A 14,626-nucleotide genomic window follows, 5' to 3' on the forward strand; every position below is an offset into this window, starting at 1 on the left:
CTGCTGAAAAAAACCTCCCCCAAAGATTTTCACAACGACCGTACCGCTGCTGGCGTCCTGCTTCCCGCGACCTTTGCCAGATCATCATTTTCGTTCTTCATAATATGACATTTTATGAATGAACTGGTATCAAGGATTATCCTTCATTTGCCTCTGGTGAATAGAGGGGGACGTCCTCCTCCTAATATCGATCGAGGATTGGGCACTTTTAGGCATTAGACAATAATTCGTACGTTGAATTATTTTGGGTCAATGTAATTTCAATTAATAGTTTGCCATTGTAGACTAATTCTTGATGTCTAAAATCTCAAGATAAATGGCAAAATTCAGATATTCTGGAATTCTATCGGGACAGTAAAGTTGGATGAATTCTTTAAAACAAATGTCACATCTTGCGGGAAGTTTGGCCTTCGGTTCCAAACGCCATAGCTTGTAAGGCTAAAGTCACAATATTGCATTGAGTGGGAAGAAAAAAAGGGACTTAGGATGAAGTATACGGTTCTGATTTGCCAAGTACAGGTTGACCGATTTTAAATCTATACTATAAAAGCGAAAGGTCACTGATTGACTGACTCACACACTCATCACGAAATCTCAGAACTACAAGAGCTAGGAGTCTCAAATTTTGCATGGGGGTTTCTTTTAGAACGTAGGTGCTCACTAAGACGGGATTTTGCAAAATTCATGGATTGAATTTTTTAAAACGGAATCCACGCGTATGATGTGGCGGACGGCCGCTAGTTTAATAATAAAAATGTATCCGTTTATTTGCGTAGATACCTAATTTAATTACCTAGTACCTACCTAGTAGAAGGTTAAAATAAGGCTAAGGATAAATTTAGCTGTTATTTTAACTAAAATAGAGCTCAGCCGTAGGGACTGTGAACGCTAATGTTGTAACCAAATTAAAAAATAACTTTGTTGATTTTCATGTCCAAAGCGTCCGTAATAAGATTGATCCTCTAATTCAGTTTTCCTCTCGATACCAGACGATAGCTCAAGGGCAAGCTATATTTGGCACTATACACGTGCCTTAAAAAGGGATTAAACGCTAATAAAGAATTTGAATTTCAGTCGCTCTTTGTAACCTTGAAGAAAAACAGACACACGGGAAGACCGTAGCAGATTACAGTTAGAACCAGACAAGACGGTGAAACGCAACTGCAACGAAACTGCAACTGCTAGTTACTTTTGAGTTGCATCTAAGTTACATTGCCATAGCATCCGTTGAGAGACCACACAATGCGCGACCAGTTTGAAACTTTCAGTTTCAGTTTCATTCATCAGAATCATCAGAAAATTGCAGTTTCGTTGCAGTTGCGTTTCACCGTCTGTTCTGGGCCTTAGTGATCGCAAATGCATTTTTCGTGTGGCCTCACCTTAACATATTATAAAACTCATGCCAGCAGCAAGTTCAAAGTTTCGACTGTATGATAAATTGTTCTTTTGCTTTATTGTGGAATTGACTTCAGGAAACAATGGCGAAGCTTTCGCTGGATACATTTTGAGATAAATATTCTTTTGTTCAGATTTCATTTAGTTTTGATTAAGTTGCTTGATAATGATTTCATTTGGTACAAATTAAGTATATATTAACGTGGTTACCTGGAATCTTTTCCGGGAGTTATGAAAGTTAGTATTTCTCCGGAAAACTTTCCAGGTAAAACTATCAAACGACAGGACTATGTGACATCCTTATTTTTTTCTTAAATTCGGTGTGTTTCGTAAAATAACATGCTTGTTTAGTTTACAAAAGCAGGTGCATGAAAGTTGTTTTTCCCGATTTATTTATTTATATTAAAATTAACACCACTTTGTTGTCTGATGCCTGGCATAATAAAAAATATCCTTGAGCTTAAGCCTCAATACCATTACAAAATAATAAAAGAAGTATAGTTAGTACCTAAACTAAATATTGCAAGTAGAGTTTAAACTTTGAAGACAAACCTTAGGGCCCTCGCCCACGGCGACTTTTTGTCGCATCGCTACAAACGCGCGTTAGTCGCATTTGCAACGCACTACAAAAGTGATGCCAACGCGCTACTAACGCGCGTTAGTCGCATTTGCAACGCACTACAAAAGTGATGCCAACGCGCTACTAACGCGCGTTAGTCGCATTTGCAACGCACTACAGAAGTGATGCCAACGCGCTACTAACGCGCTACAGCAGCACGACTGCATCGCTACAAAAAGTCGCCGTGGGCGAGGGCCCTTAACTGCCATTATTCTTTTATATTGCTTGTTCCCAACGAGTCACACCCAAACTAGTAACACTGTTACTCCTTGGGAAAAATACTGAAAAATATTCCCATCCAGTCACACTGGTACTCATCACATACATTAAGTACCCTCAATATCAGGACATAAGTGATTTCATTGCCGCGCTATACTTTATTAATTGAATCAAGCAAAATTCGAGGGTTCCATTATTCTTCAACATCTATTCAATCAAGTAAAAACTCAATAATACTCGCGCACAGGTAGCCATTTTAGAGGCAGGAGGAAATGCATCGCATCTGTTGAGGGGAAGCACTGCATCAAAGGCCAAGGTTCAGGGAACACTTACTGCACTTACATCTGCATATTAATGTGGCTAGAGTGACAGTTGAGAGCGCTTAATGACTCGGTTCATAAGGGGAATGGGCCAGCGATGGCTCGCGGCTTTGCTTGCGTTTTCTCCGTTACAAATATTATCTGTAGATATTATACACGGATTGTAGAGACGACAGCTTCTTACTGCACTTACATCTGGATTTTAAAGTCGACAACTTCGAGTGTAGTGTCTCCAACCTTCAGAGGAGTGGGTTTGTCTTGTCCATGTTCATTTTAAGACCCACTTGTTGAGAGGCTCTTCTAAGGCCATCGAGCATTGTACTTAGATCCTCCATGGTCTCAGCCATGATTACGATATCGTCCGCGAATCGAAGGTGGGTGATATACTCGTTGTTGATATTTATGCCGAATCCGCTCCAGTCCAGTATAAATTTTTCCCCAAAAGCACACCGTAACTGAAAGTTAAAAATACCTAGTAACTCAAAAATGATTGGACACGACAATCCGGATTACCGTGTCCGACAAATTGTATTGTAATCAATACGAGTACTTTGAAGAGTAATCCAAATGAATTTAAAACATTGTTGCTAACTGCGCCAACGTAAAATCGAACAAAATCCTGACCGTTTCCACGAACCTTCGTGGAAAAGCATGAAACGATTTTCGGTACATTTGCTTCATTTTTCAATCAACGAAATACAAAGCCATTCAATTGAAACAGCATGGGTTAGGGCTAAAAGGTTTATATGTAGCTAGCTTCTACTAGCGGCTTCGTTTGTGTGGTTTCAACTAATAACATTTTTCGTCACCTTCTTACCAAAATTAATTATGAATAATGTGTAGGTACAGAGAAAGGGATAGAGAATGTTCTACGACGATTTGATTTTTAGCTCAAGTGTGCTTATTTTCGACTTATACTAAGTATGTAGAGTAAGGCTTGAGTAATCTCAAATTAATACGGTGTCCTGATTTCGGAAGCAAAAATAGACTTAAATGCATTTTTTAGTACTTAGAGAGCATTCTCAAGCTTCAAATCTCAATTCAGTAACTTGCTGTATCTCTACTACTTGAGCATGAGCCTCTTGTTAGGGTCCTAACGAATATTAGTATAAATAAAATAGAGGACTGTATAAAAAATAGGTGCTGTAATTCTCGCCAGCCTAATTACAGAAAATTATCTAAGACTACGCGGTAATCGTGCGTCGACGGTGGTGTCCAAAGGCGAGTGTGTCACCCGAGCGCAGCCGATGATGACGCTGTCGGCCCGAGGTGACGTTAGTCATAGTACGCCGCCCGCACGTCTCCTCCCGTGCGTTGTTGGGTTCCCAACACTCTAATTTACCTACCGCAGATTAAGGATTTGGCCTACACTCCCCAAGTCCCAACGCTAGCCGGATAGGCCTCTGGCCCTGTGGGCTGAGTGTGAGTTTACTTCAAACGTCCTCAGCTCACTAGTGAGTGCGTTAAAAATGTATGAAAATTTTAGTCCTTGAACGTTTCCGCTAGGGGCGCTGTACAATCCGTCATACATTTAATGTCATTTTTTTACGCACGCGTTTGATGTAAACTCACACTAGGCCCTCTGATGTTCGCGTGTTATTTGTCCCTAACATTTACGACATCTACAGGCAAAGTGGTCTTAGGCGGTTATCACACTGCGCCGCCCTCCGCCGTGGAGCGCGGGGCGACAGATTAATTTAATCATTGTATGCAAGTACCTCAGTTTGTATAGAAAACACGCGCGGCACTTCACACTGACAATGCGTCCGCGCGCGTGATTTTTTATATGAAAATCACGCGCTCCGCGGCGGAGCGCGGCGCAGTGTGATAACCGCTTTAGTGGCCAGTTATTTATTACTCTTTGATTACTATGAGTCTTGAACAGACGACAGCACATCAAGCTACATGCCGTGGCATTTTATTTCGTTGTAATAGAAGCTATTTTGTAATAAAAATGTAGAGTCTATGTGCTCTCGATTGTACATTGAATGACATTGGCCAGCTAATTCGTGTTATTCAATCAATATCGTATTCAACCAGTCACTATAGTACAAGATTACTATGTGCAGGCATAATTATGCAATCATCGGGTAATTATACTATGCTTTGACGTATCACATACGCGATGGCACTATAGAAGATTGCAGTCTGTAGTGATGTGCATCAATATCTCAGTACAAAATTATTATCTTACTAGCGGCCGCCCGCGACTTCGTGCGCGTGGATCTCGTTTTACCCCCCCTTCATCTATCTTACGCGGTTCAGATTTTTTCATACAAATGTTTTTTCCNTTCCTGGTCAGGCTATATTATCTAAACTAAATATTGCAAGTAGAGTTTTAAACTTTGAAGACAAACCTTAGGGCCCTCGCCCACGGCGAGTTTTTGTCGCATCGCTAGTAACGCGCGTTAGTCGCATTTGCAACGCACTACAAAAGTGATGCTAACGCGCTACTGCATCGCTACAAAAAGTCGCCGTGGGCGAGGGCCCTTAACTGCCATTCTTTGATATTGCTTGTTCCCAACGAGTCATACCCAAACTAGTAACACTGTTACTCATTGGGAAAAATACTGAAAAAATTCCCATCCAGTCACACTGGTACTCATCACATACATTAAGTACCCTCAATATCAGGATATAAGTTATTTCATTGCCACGCTATACTTTATTCCTTGAATCAAGCAATATTCAAGCGTTCCATTATTCTTCAACATCTATTCAATCAAGTAAAAACTCAATAATACTCGCTAAGCGCACAGGTAGCCATTTTAAAGGCGGGAGGAAATGCATCGCATCTGAGGAAGCACTGCATCAAAGGCCAAGGTTCAGGGAACACTTACTGCACTTACATTTGAATATTAATGTGGCTAGAGTGACAGTTGAGAGCGCATAATGACTCGTTTCATAAGGGGAATGGGCCAGCGATGGCTCGCGGCTTTGCTTGCGTTTTCTCCGTTACAAATATTATCTGTAGATATTATACACGGATTGTAGAGACGACAGCTTCTTACTGCACTTACATCTGGATATTAATGTTGCTAGAGTGACAGTTGAGAGCGTATAATGACTCGGTTCATAAGGGGAATGGGCTAGCGATGGCTCGCGGCTTTGCTTGCGTTTTTCAGTAATAGTACCCTTCCTAATTAGTACCCTTGGATATTTTAGATTGCCTTTAATCCCAAATTAAGCAAGGTTATGTGTGCATAATATTATGAGGTTATAATGGATTTTTTTCAGCAAAAAATGTGTGGATTGCCTATTGAATTGAAACCCTGTATACGTCAAAGGCTCAAGTCTTGAATCATTTTTGTGGCTTTGTCCTACTTGTTTTAAAATTTTTTACTAATTGGAAATTACTTGTACTACTATTTACACTAAACTGTTAAAATTGCCGTCATATTTATTTTAAAAATCCATGACTTATTTTTAAATGTATTTATAGTAGATTGAGATTGGGTCTACATAGGGGAGAGTTCGGTATATTGTACCGCCGGGTAAATTGTACCACCCTCATATTTCGTAAAGTATTTATTGAATGTCTGTAATTGCAACACTCAGCGATACACAACTAAAATCAATTAATATCGGCCATGTGGTTTTTGCCGTGACAACAAACACGTGTGTTTTATTTTGAAAAGTATTTTTTCATTGTTTTCAAGTAACTTTTGACAATATAATGTTTAGTTTGTAATTTTGTTAAATTTAATCACAGGGTGTTTCTAATATTATATGGACGGCCCCTAGGCTGAAAAGCTTTTTCATTTTTAAAGCTGAAAGATTCGCAAGGCTATGACCGGAGCACTTGGTTTCACCAAGATGTCACACTNGAAGTGGACTACCTAGTAAATATGAAAATCTCGAGGATGCAGCGACGAAGTATAATTATAATCATACTACAACGCACGCCAGCGTCCTGACGGGCGCGCGCGTGACACTCGACTGATATAATACCCGCCGGCGGGGCGCTTCGCTGTAGGTAATTATCGGATGTACCGCGCGGAGTGAGCCAGGCCGGGCATTTCCAATTTACCCTATGTTCCTCCGTGAGAGTATTATAAAAACGCTTTTCGGATACATTAGCGCATCGTAGGCAATAGCATTGTGAGCATAATCTGCATTTTAGAAATTGACGGCTCAATATTGCAGCACGACAGCCGCCGCAAACATTGTTTACTTTCTTCGAGTCCTTAGCTACACTCGCCATTGCGGTAAGAAGGTAGTTAAAATAGTTCTTAAATTCACAGTAAGGAGCAGTTCGTCGCGTTTACAACTCAGCGTTAAAGCGCTGAACCAACGTCACTTTGGTTTCAAGACGCAAATATTAAGCGCTGTACTCGCTTGATGGTAACCCAGTGATGTTTTATAATGTTCGCGGCCAAAAGGTCCTAAGCGCCGTGCAAACCGCGGCGCTTACGCGTTATCTTCAACGGCAGAGTTTTTGCACGTTACACTTTCTATAATGGTTTTTTATTTTGAAATTATCCATATTCACTCATTATTTAAGGGACAATATTATTTGATCCTCTAAAAACTAATTGATCTTTTTTTGATGTGCACTTTTAAAAATAAATGATGTATTTTATTATATTTTATCTTTATATTAATTATTGGGTCTATATTAGTTGATCTACGGATAAATTATGAATGATCTTCATTTAAGGTAACATAATATTTATGTTTAAAATACTCTTTTAATATTTGGTAAACAAAAATAATATTTGATCCTCTTTTTTAATAATTGATCTTTAATTTTGTTAATTTGATGATTTTTATACCAAGTTTGCCTTTTAATATTGATCACCTAATAAATACATTTCGATCTATGTATAACTAAACTTTAAAATATATTTGATCTAACTAAAACTATTATTGGTTAATATTTTTAATTAAAAAAAATCTTAATTTACGCGGTACTTTGTGGTTGAGTGACAATCGTCCGTCATTGGTTACTGAGTTGGCCAAGGGCTTAGCGGCCAATAAGCAAGCACAATACATTGCCATGTTTGTTTAAATTACAAGCTTTGCTTAGTTTGGGACTAGAGGCGCTATGTAAAATAATTTCTTACTTCTGTCATCCCTGATCCCGACATCATAATTTTTATCTCTTTATTTTTTTTCAAATCGCAAGGTTGATTTTTTCTTAGTATACCGATCTCGACCGTGATCAGTGACCATAAAGTCATCTGGCAACGGGTCGATTGGACACGATAAAAGCACTAAACGATATTTGTTTAATTTTAGTGCGACATCGGGTCGTAAGGACCTGATAAGTTTTTTTTTTTCAAATATTTACTGTGTTTGACGAAACAATTGCAAAACAATATGTATCTTTCGTACTACTGAAAAGACCGAATATATCCATCCCGCACCAACGCATCCAGCACCTAGGGTCAATTCGACCCGATAACGCAGTGTGAACGTGTTAAGTACCTATGCTTTTTTAATAAAAAATAAATCTTTGATAATCAAGTGCCTTTAAATAGTTTCCATCCTTTGACTACAACTTAATAAAAATAAGTACCATAACATAATTATATTGAAGATAATTTGATATAGACAAAAAATAATTTATACAAATCGAATTATTTAAAAAAGTATCACAATATTGAATATTTGGTGCTCATTTCTTTTATTTTTGAGGACCAACAAGTAACGATCAGATATAATTTTTACATCTCAATATTTTTTGCGTAGTTCAAAAGAGATTAAAATATCGATCGATTTCATTTATTTTGTGTCTCAAAGAAAGAGGATCAATCATTAAAATAGATGACCATTTAGATTTTTTTATTTGCCGTTTTTGCTAATTTAAAAAGATCATTTAAATACATGCCATTATTTAATTACGATAACTGTATATCACTCTATTCACTGATCGATACTGCACAAGATTTGATAGGTTTTATCCCGAAATAACTAAAGATTCCGCTTCATTTAGGATAAAAATGAGGAGCGGTTCACCGATAGATGTTTACGTTTCGGCGGTCAGCACCAGTTTTTTAAATTAAAAACACCAAATTTAAAAATTTGGGATTGTTTCACGACGTCCACTGCTGAACATAGGCTTGTTTAATAAGCTTAATTGTTTCTAATTGACCTCAAAAGCCCAGACTGTANGATTTGTGCTAAATTTACAACAATCATGTTAATTAATACTTATGAAATAGTAAGTTGAATAATGTATCTTTTATTATATACCATGGACATTAGCAAAAACAAAAGAAAACTATGTGTAAAATGGGATTGAAAAAAACTGGTCCAAATTAGCGGACTCTCCCTTAATTGTCGACAACTTCGAGTGTAGTGTCTCCAACCTTCAGAGGAGTGGGTTTGTCTTGTCCATGTTCATTTTAAGACCCACTTGTTGAGAGGCTCTTCTAAGGCCATCGAGCATTGTACTTAGATCCTCCACGGTCTCAGCCATGATTACGATATCGTCCGCGAATCGAAGGTGGGTGATATACTCGTTGTTGATATTTATGCCGAATCCGCTCCAGTCCAGTATAATTTTCAACCGACTTCAAAAAAGGAGGAGGTTCTCAATTCGACCCGCATGTTTTTTTTTCTATGTTTGTTACGCGATAACTCCGCCAATTATGAACCGATTTGAACAAATCTTTTTTCGGCGTATAGGTAATACCTCAAGGGTGGTCCCATTTAAATTTAATAATAAAAAAACAACCCCCAAGGGTGGAAAATTGGGGATAAACTTTTTTATACGCAATATCTCCGCCGATTATGAACCAATTTTTTTTGGTCTCAGTATACTGCCTACCTTCAGTGGTAACATCAAGGTAATAATTAGTTAACTAAAAAGCAAGAAATAAGTAAAATTTTATTAAAAAAAATAAAACCGACTCCAAAAAACCTACACTAAAACGTAGAAAAATAATTACTAATTACCTACTTATTTATTAGGACGGATTATTAATATTTATGTACTTAGGTATACCACGATTGATACTTTTGGAGTCGGTGCAGGCAAACTTTACATGTTTCATAATCTTGGCACCGACTCCAGAAGTATCAATCATGGTATACCTACATAAATATTAATAATTCGTCCTAATAAATAAGTAGGTAATTAGTAATTATTTCCCCAAAAGCACACCGTAACTGAAAGTTAAAAATACCTAGTAACTCAAAAATGATTGGACACGACAATCCGGATTACCGTGTCCGACAAATTGTATTGTAATCAATACGAGTACTTTGAAGAGTAATCCAAATGAATTTAAAACATTGTTGCTAACTGCGCCAACGTAAAATCGAACACAATCCTGACCGTTTCCACGAACCTTCGTGGAAAAGCATAAAACGATTTTCGGTACATTTGCTTCATTTTTCAATCAACGAAATACAAAGCCATTCAATTGAAACAGCATGGGTTAGGGCTAAAAGGTTTATATGTAGCTAGCTTCTGCTAGCAGCTTCGTTTGTGTGGTTTCAACTAATAACATTTTTCGTCACCTTCTTACCAAAATTAATTATGAATAATGTGTAGGTACAGAGAAAGGGATAGAGAATTTTTTACGACGATTTCAAAAGACATGAGATTTTTAGCTCAAGTGTGCTTATTTTCGACTTATACTAAGTATGTAGAGTAAGGCTTGAGTAATCTCAAATTAATACGGTGTCCTGAATTCGGAAGCAAAAATAGACTTAAATGCATTTTTTAGTACTTAGAGAGCATTCTCAAGCTTCGAATCTCAATTCAGTAACTTGCTGTATCTCTACTACTTGAGCATGAGCCTCTTGTTAGGGTCCTAACGAATATTAGTATAAATAAAATAGTGGACTGTATAAAAAATAGGTGCTGTAATTCTCGCCAGCCTAATTACAGAAAATTATCTAAGACTACGCGGTAATCGTGCGTCGACGGTGGTGTCCAAAGGCGAGTGTGTCACCCGAGCGCAGCCGATGATGACGCTGTCGGCCCGAGGTGACGTTAGTCATAGTACGCCGCCCGCACGTCTCCTCCCGTGCGTTGTTGGGTTCCCAACACTCTAATTTACCTACAGCAGATTAAGGATTTAGCCTACACTCCCCAAGTCCCAACGCTAGCCGGAGAGGCCTCTGGCCCTGTGGGCTGAGTGTGAGTTTACATAAAACATCCTAACTAGTGAGTGTGTTAAAAAATGTATGAAAATTTTAGTCCTTGAACGTTTCCGCTAGGGGCGCTGTACAATCCGTCATACATTTAATGTAATTTTTTTACGCACGCATTTGATGTAAACTCACACTAGGCTCTCTGATGTTCGCGTATTATTTGTCCCTAACATTTACGACATCTACAGGAAAAGTGGTCTTAGTGGCCAGTTATTTATTACTCTTTGATTACTATGAGTCTTGAACAGACGACAGCACATCAAGCTATATGCCGTGGCATTTTATTTCGTTGTAATAGAAGCTATTTTGTAATAAAAATGTAGAGTCTATGTGCTCTCGATTGTACATTGAATGACATTGGCCAGCTAATTCGTGTTATTCAATCAATATCGTATTCAACCAGTCACTATAGTACAAGATTACTACGTGCAGGCATAATTATGCAATCATCGGGTAATTATACTGTACATTGACGTATCACATACGAGATGGCACTATAGAAGATTGCAGTCTGTAATGATGTGCATTCATATCTCAGTACAAATAATATTTTATAAAAGTCTTTATTCCTGAGGCTTTAATCGACAATACAGCACGTACATTATTAATAAAGTTTGCGTTTGTTAGTCTGTCGTCTGCGTTGCATTGAGGAAAATCGACCTTTATTTAGTTTCGAAGTCATCCTATTTTGTTTTGATTAATTTCGTCGGTACAAGTTCGACTTTCAGTTGCCTTTCTTACTCGTATTGGCATCAGTCAGAAAAACAAAGAATTTCTTCATAAAATAATAATATTTGTAGAATACTTGAGTATTCCAATATAATATTGCACATGTCTATCGAAATGTTTCGACTTTATCAATGGCTGTGATATGAGTCTCGCATTTTAACAAAGTTAGTTTATAGTCTCGTTTAGATAATAAACCAAGTTAAAATAGTTTTAATAATAAAACAAATACCCAGTGAATCAAAAGTTTTTAAGTTTTTAAAAAACTATCCTTGTGTGTAGAGACCACCCGTTTGCCATTTTTAACAAGTGTTGTTATTTTTTTAACGTTTATTTTTTATTGTTTCAGATAACAGCAATGCAACCTCAGTGATGTCACCCCACCATGCCACCAGAGGTGACGTAGCACCGCTTCCATGGAATGACTCTCCAGGACCTGGATATGAATTTCACTTACCTGTACCCGAGCATCCAGGACTTACACTGCCAGTTAGAACCGGGAGCATCCTGCACCAACGCCACTTCCTTAGGCCTTGACTGCTCCGAAGACAGGTCCTTCGACTTCACCTGCGATTTAAACCTCGATATTCAGAATGAGACGGTCTACAGCTGCCATTCTTGCATCAATGATACAGTGGGCTTTACTAACGGTTCTCTATGCAACACTGGATTTCAGTTGAACCTCGTCACCGCCATCTTCGAAAGTGCGTTCAAAACTCTCTGGATGAAACTCCCTAACACTGATTTCTGCGAGTGGGACTCCCTTTTCTGCTACAGTAAAGGCTTCAATCGAACGTTATACGTCAAAGACGGTTCAGTGAACAGTATAGAAGGATATCAGTGCACGTGGAACTTTAGGAACGGGTCAAGTGACGTCATAGGACCCAAGAATTACGACTGGAGTTTTTTATTTGTGATATTATTTATAATAGCGGGTGGGGTGGGGAATATACTTGTGTGTTTGGCGGTGTGCTTGGACAAGAGACTGCAGAACGTGACGAACTATTTCCTGCTGTCGTTGGCGATAGCTGATTTGCTAGTCAGTTTGTTTGTAATGCCAATGGGGGCGATACCCGGATTCCTTGGTAAGATTGAGCTATTTCTGACTTTGTATTGCGAATGTTTACTGTATGTAGAATTTAGATAGGCAGAGCTCGGTGTTTTATGGCGTGGAATTTACGACGCAGCATGAGTTGCGTGTAGCCGAAATCTTTTTTCACAATGTAAGCGTACTTTTTTCACAATGTACGTGTACTTCATAGCAAGCTTAGTTTCATGAATCATAAATCTAGAGGAAGTAAATTTTGAATGAGATTCGCAAGTGTTATGTGGTAAAAGGATTTTTATGATAGTGTACTTAGGTACCTACCTACATTTAGATGGACCGCCTACTTAGAACGTGGGAGGTTACATTTCCTTTATAGGTATGAACTACGAATAGAATAGAATAGAATAGAATATAATAGAATAGTAGAAAACTTTTTATTTGCAAGAAAGGTATACAAGCAGGCAAGACATACATAGATTAAAACAGAGAGAAATAAACAAATTAACTGCGTGATAGGTGATAGGTATGAACTATGTCTATGTTTTTTCCGCTACAGCTAGATAAATGAAAATGTTTGCTATCCCTTGGCTATTTCTTCCTAAATCTATCATTTTACCTGGTATTGAATAAATATTGAATAGATAACAACCCTTATGCCGCTCCCTACAGCACTCTAAATAATTTCAATAATAAATTACTAATCCATCACTTACCTAAATTAGTAGTCTATGAACTGAAATTTTTCACTTAGTAAAATTTTAGTATTTTAAAAGTTAATAGTAAAGATAAAATCTTCACAACACAATTTTCAAAGTAATAGAAAGGCACTTCGATGAACAAAATTAAATGTAATTTTACATTGATATATTAAATTAGACATTGAAATTGAAATACGAAAGAAGGACAATTGAATTAACGAAAATCCTATACATTGAGTATCGTAAAAGGTTTTCGAAGGCAACCCTATATTTTTTCGCATTGCTAATTTATATGGGCCAAACGTGTTTGGAGCTTTCTTTAAAAGCTTAAAAAGGTTTAAAAGGCTTTGTCACATGTGTTTGGGGTAAATAACAATACAGAGTGTTCTATAAAATGCAATTATGTAGCTCCGATTGTAAAATACGGTGTTTATAGCATGTTAAATGTTATATACGCAGTTTTAAGGAGTGGGGTAGAAGTACCGTATGTGGTCACTGTACTTACCTTTTTTGCACACTGAAGGTTTCAAAAACACTGTATTATTAAAAATAATGTTCATAAACCAGACTAAAGATTATATTATTTTGTTATTTTTAATTTAATTACACAGGTTTATTATAACAATAAAAAATACATTAAATCAACCTACTTGATAATTTTTAGTAACTACAAAAATCATATTGCCTAAGGTGGGAATCGAACCCACGACTTTTTGCTTGCCAGGTGACTGCTCTGACCTCTACAGCTCTTAAATGCTAAACATTTTTAATAACTAATTTTGAGTGGACAAAAATGGCGCATAAATGGCCACAGCGGTACTTCTACCTTACTCTGTTTTCATATACGAGGTGTAGACGTTCATTAAAAACATATTTTTCAGTGTAGGTAGAAGATGTCGGATACTATCTACATGAAAAATGTAAATCCGTCTTGACGAAGGTCATGAGAAATTCCTGGCAATGGCACCCATTGAAGCCACGTGTAACGCTATCGCTCCCTCTGCAAACGTACACTTACGAGCATAAAAATGTACACGTGCACTTTATAATTTATTCCGCTCAGATAAGGTTTAATTTCCAATTAACATGTGTATATTTTTTGCATGTGGCTTTAAAGAATGTGAAACAGTTGGGCAGTTGACACCGCTAATTAATATTATAAAACACAATCGAAAAGAGCACGAATTCTTAACCTTTAATGCACGAGATAGAGTGGCAGATGTTGAATATTTTAGCTTCCTATCTGGCCGGTGGTTCGAACCCCGTCGTCCGACGTTGTCCGCTGCACTATTGTGGTGAACCACAATACTACCATCCTAACAAAGCCATACAGGGTGTCAGCCATACAGGGTGTCAGCCATACAGGGTTTCCCAAAAACACGTCACATTGACACCAAAAGTGGTTGAGCCTATGACATATCGAACAAGTCTGTTAAGTCCATTTTTAAAATAACTAATATCTGTCAAATTTAAAAAGTCATCAAACTTTTCT

The 14,626-nt window shown here is 37.7% G+C and overlaps 1 protein-coding gene across 1 annotated transcript in view; it reads left to right on the top strand.

Annotated features, from left to right (window-relative positions):
* Positions 1–11,742: 11,742 nt before the first annotated feature.
* The window catches only part of 5-HT2A (5-hydroxytryptamine receptor 2A), a 58,613-nt gene continuing 55,729 nt past the window's right edge, over positions 11,743–14,626 (top strand). Inside the window, exon 1 of the mRNA XM_028323274.1 lies at positions 11,743–12,473. Coding sequence (XP_028179075.1) covers positions 11,810–12,473 — 664 coding nt within the window. The 5' untranslated portion in view covers positions 11,743–11,809. The remainder of the gene's footprint in view (positions 12,474–14,626) is intronic.

Source organism: Ostrinia furnacalis, unplaced genomic scaffold (assembly GCF_004193835.3).
Source record: "Ostrinia furnacalis isolate ACB-3 unplaced genomic scaffold, ASM419383v2 OfSCF0631, whole genome shotgun sequence".
In the NCBI taxonomy this organism is placed as follows: domain Eukaryota; kingdom Metazoa; phylum Arthropoda; class Insecta; order Lepidoptera; family Crambidae; genus Ostrinia; species Ostrinia furnacalis.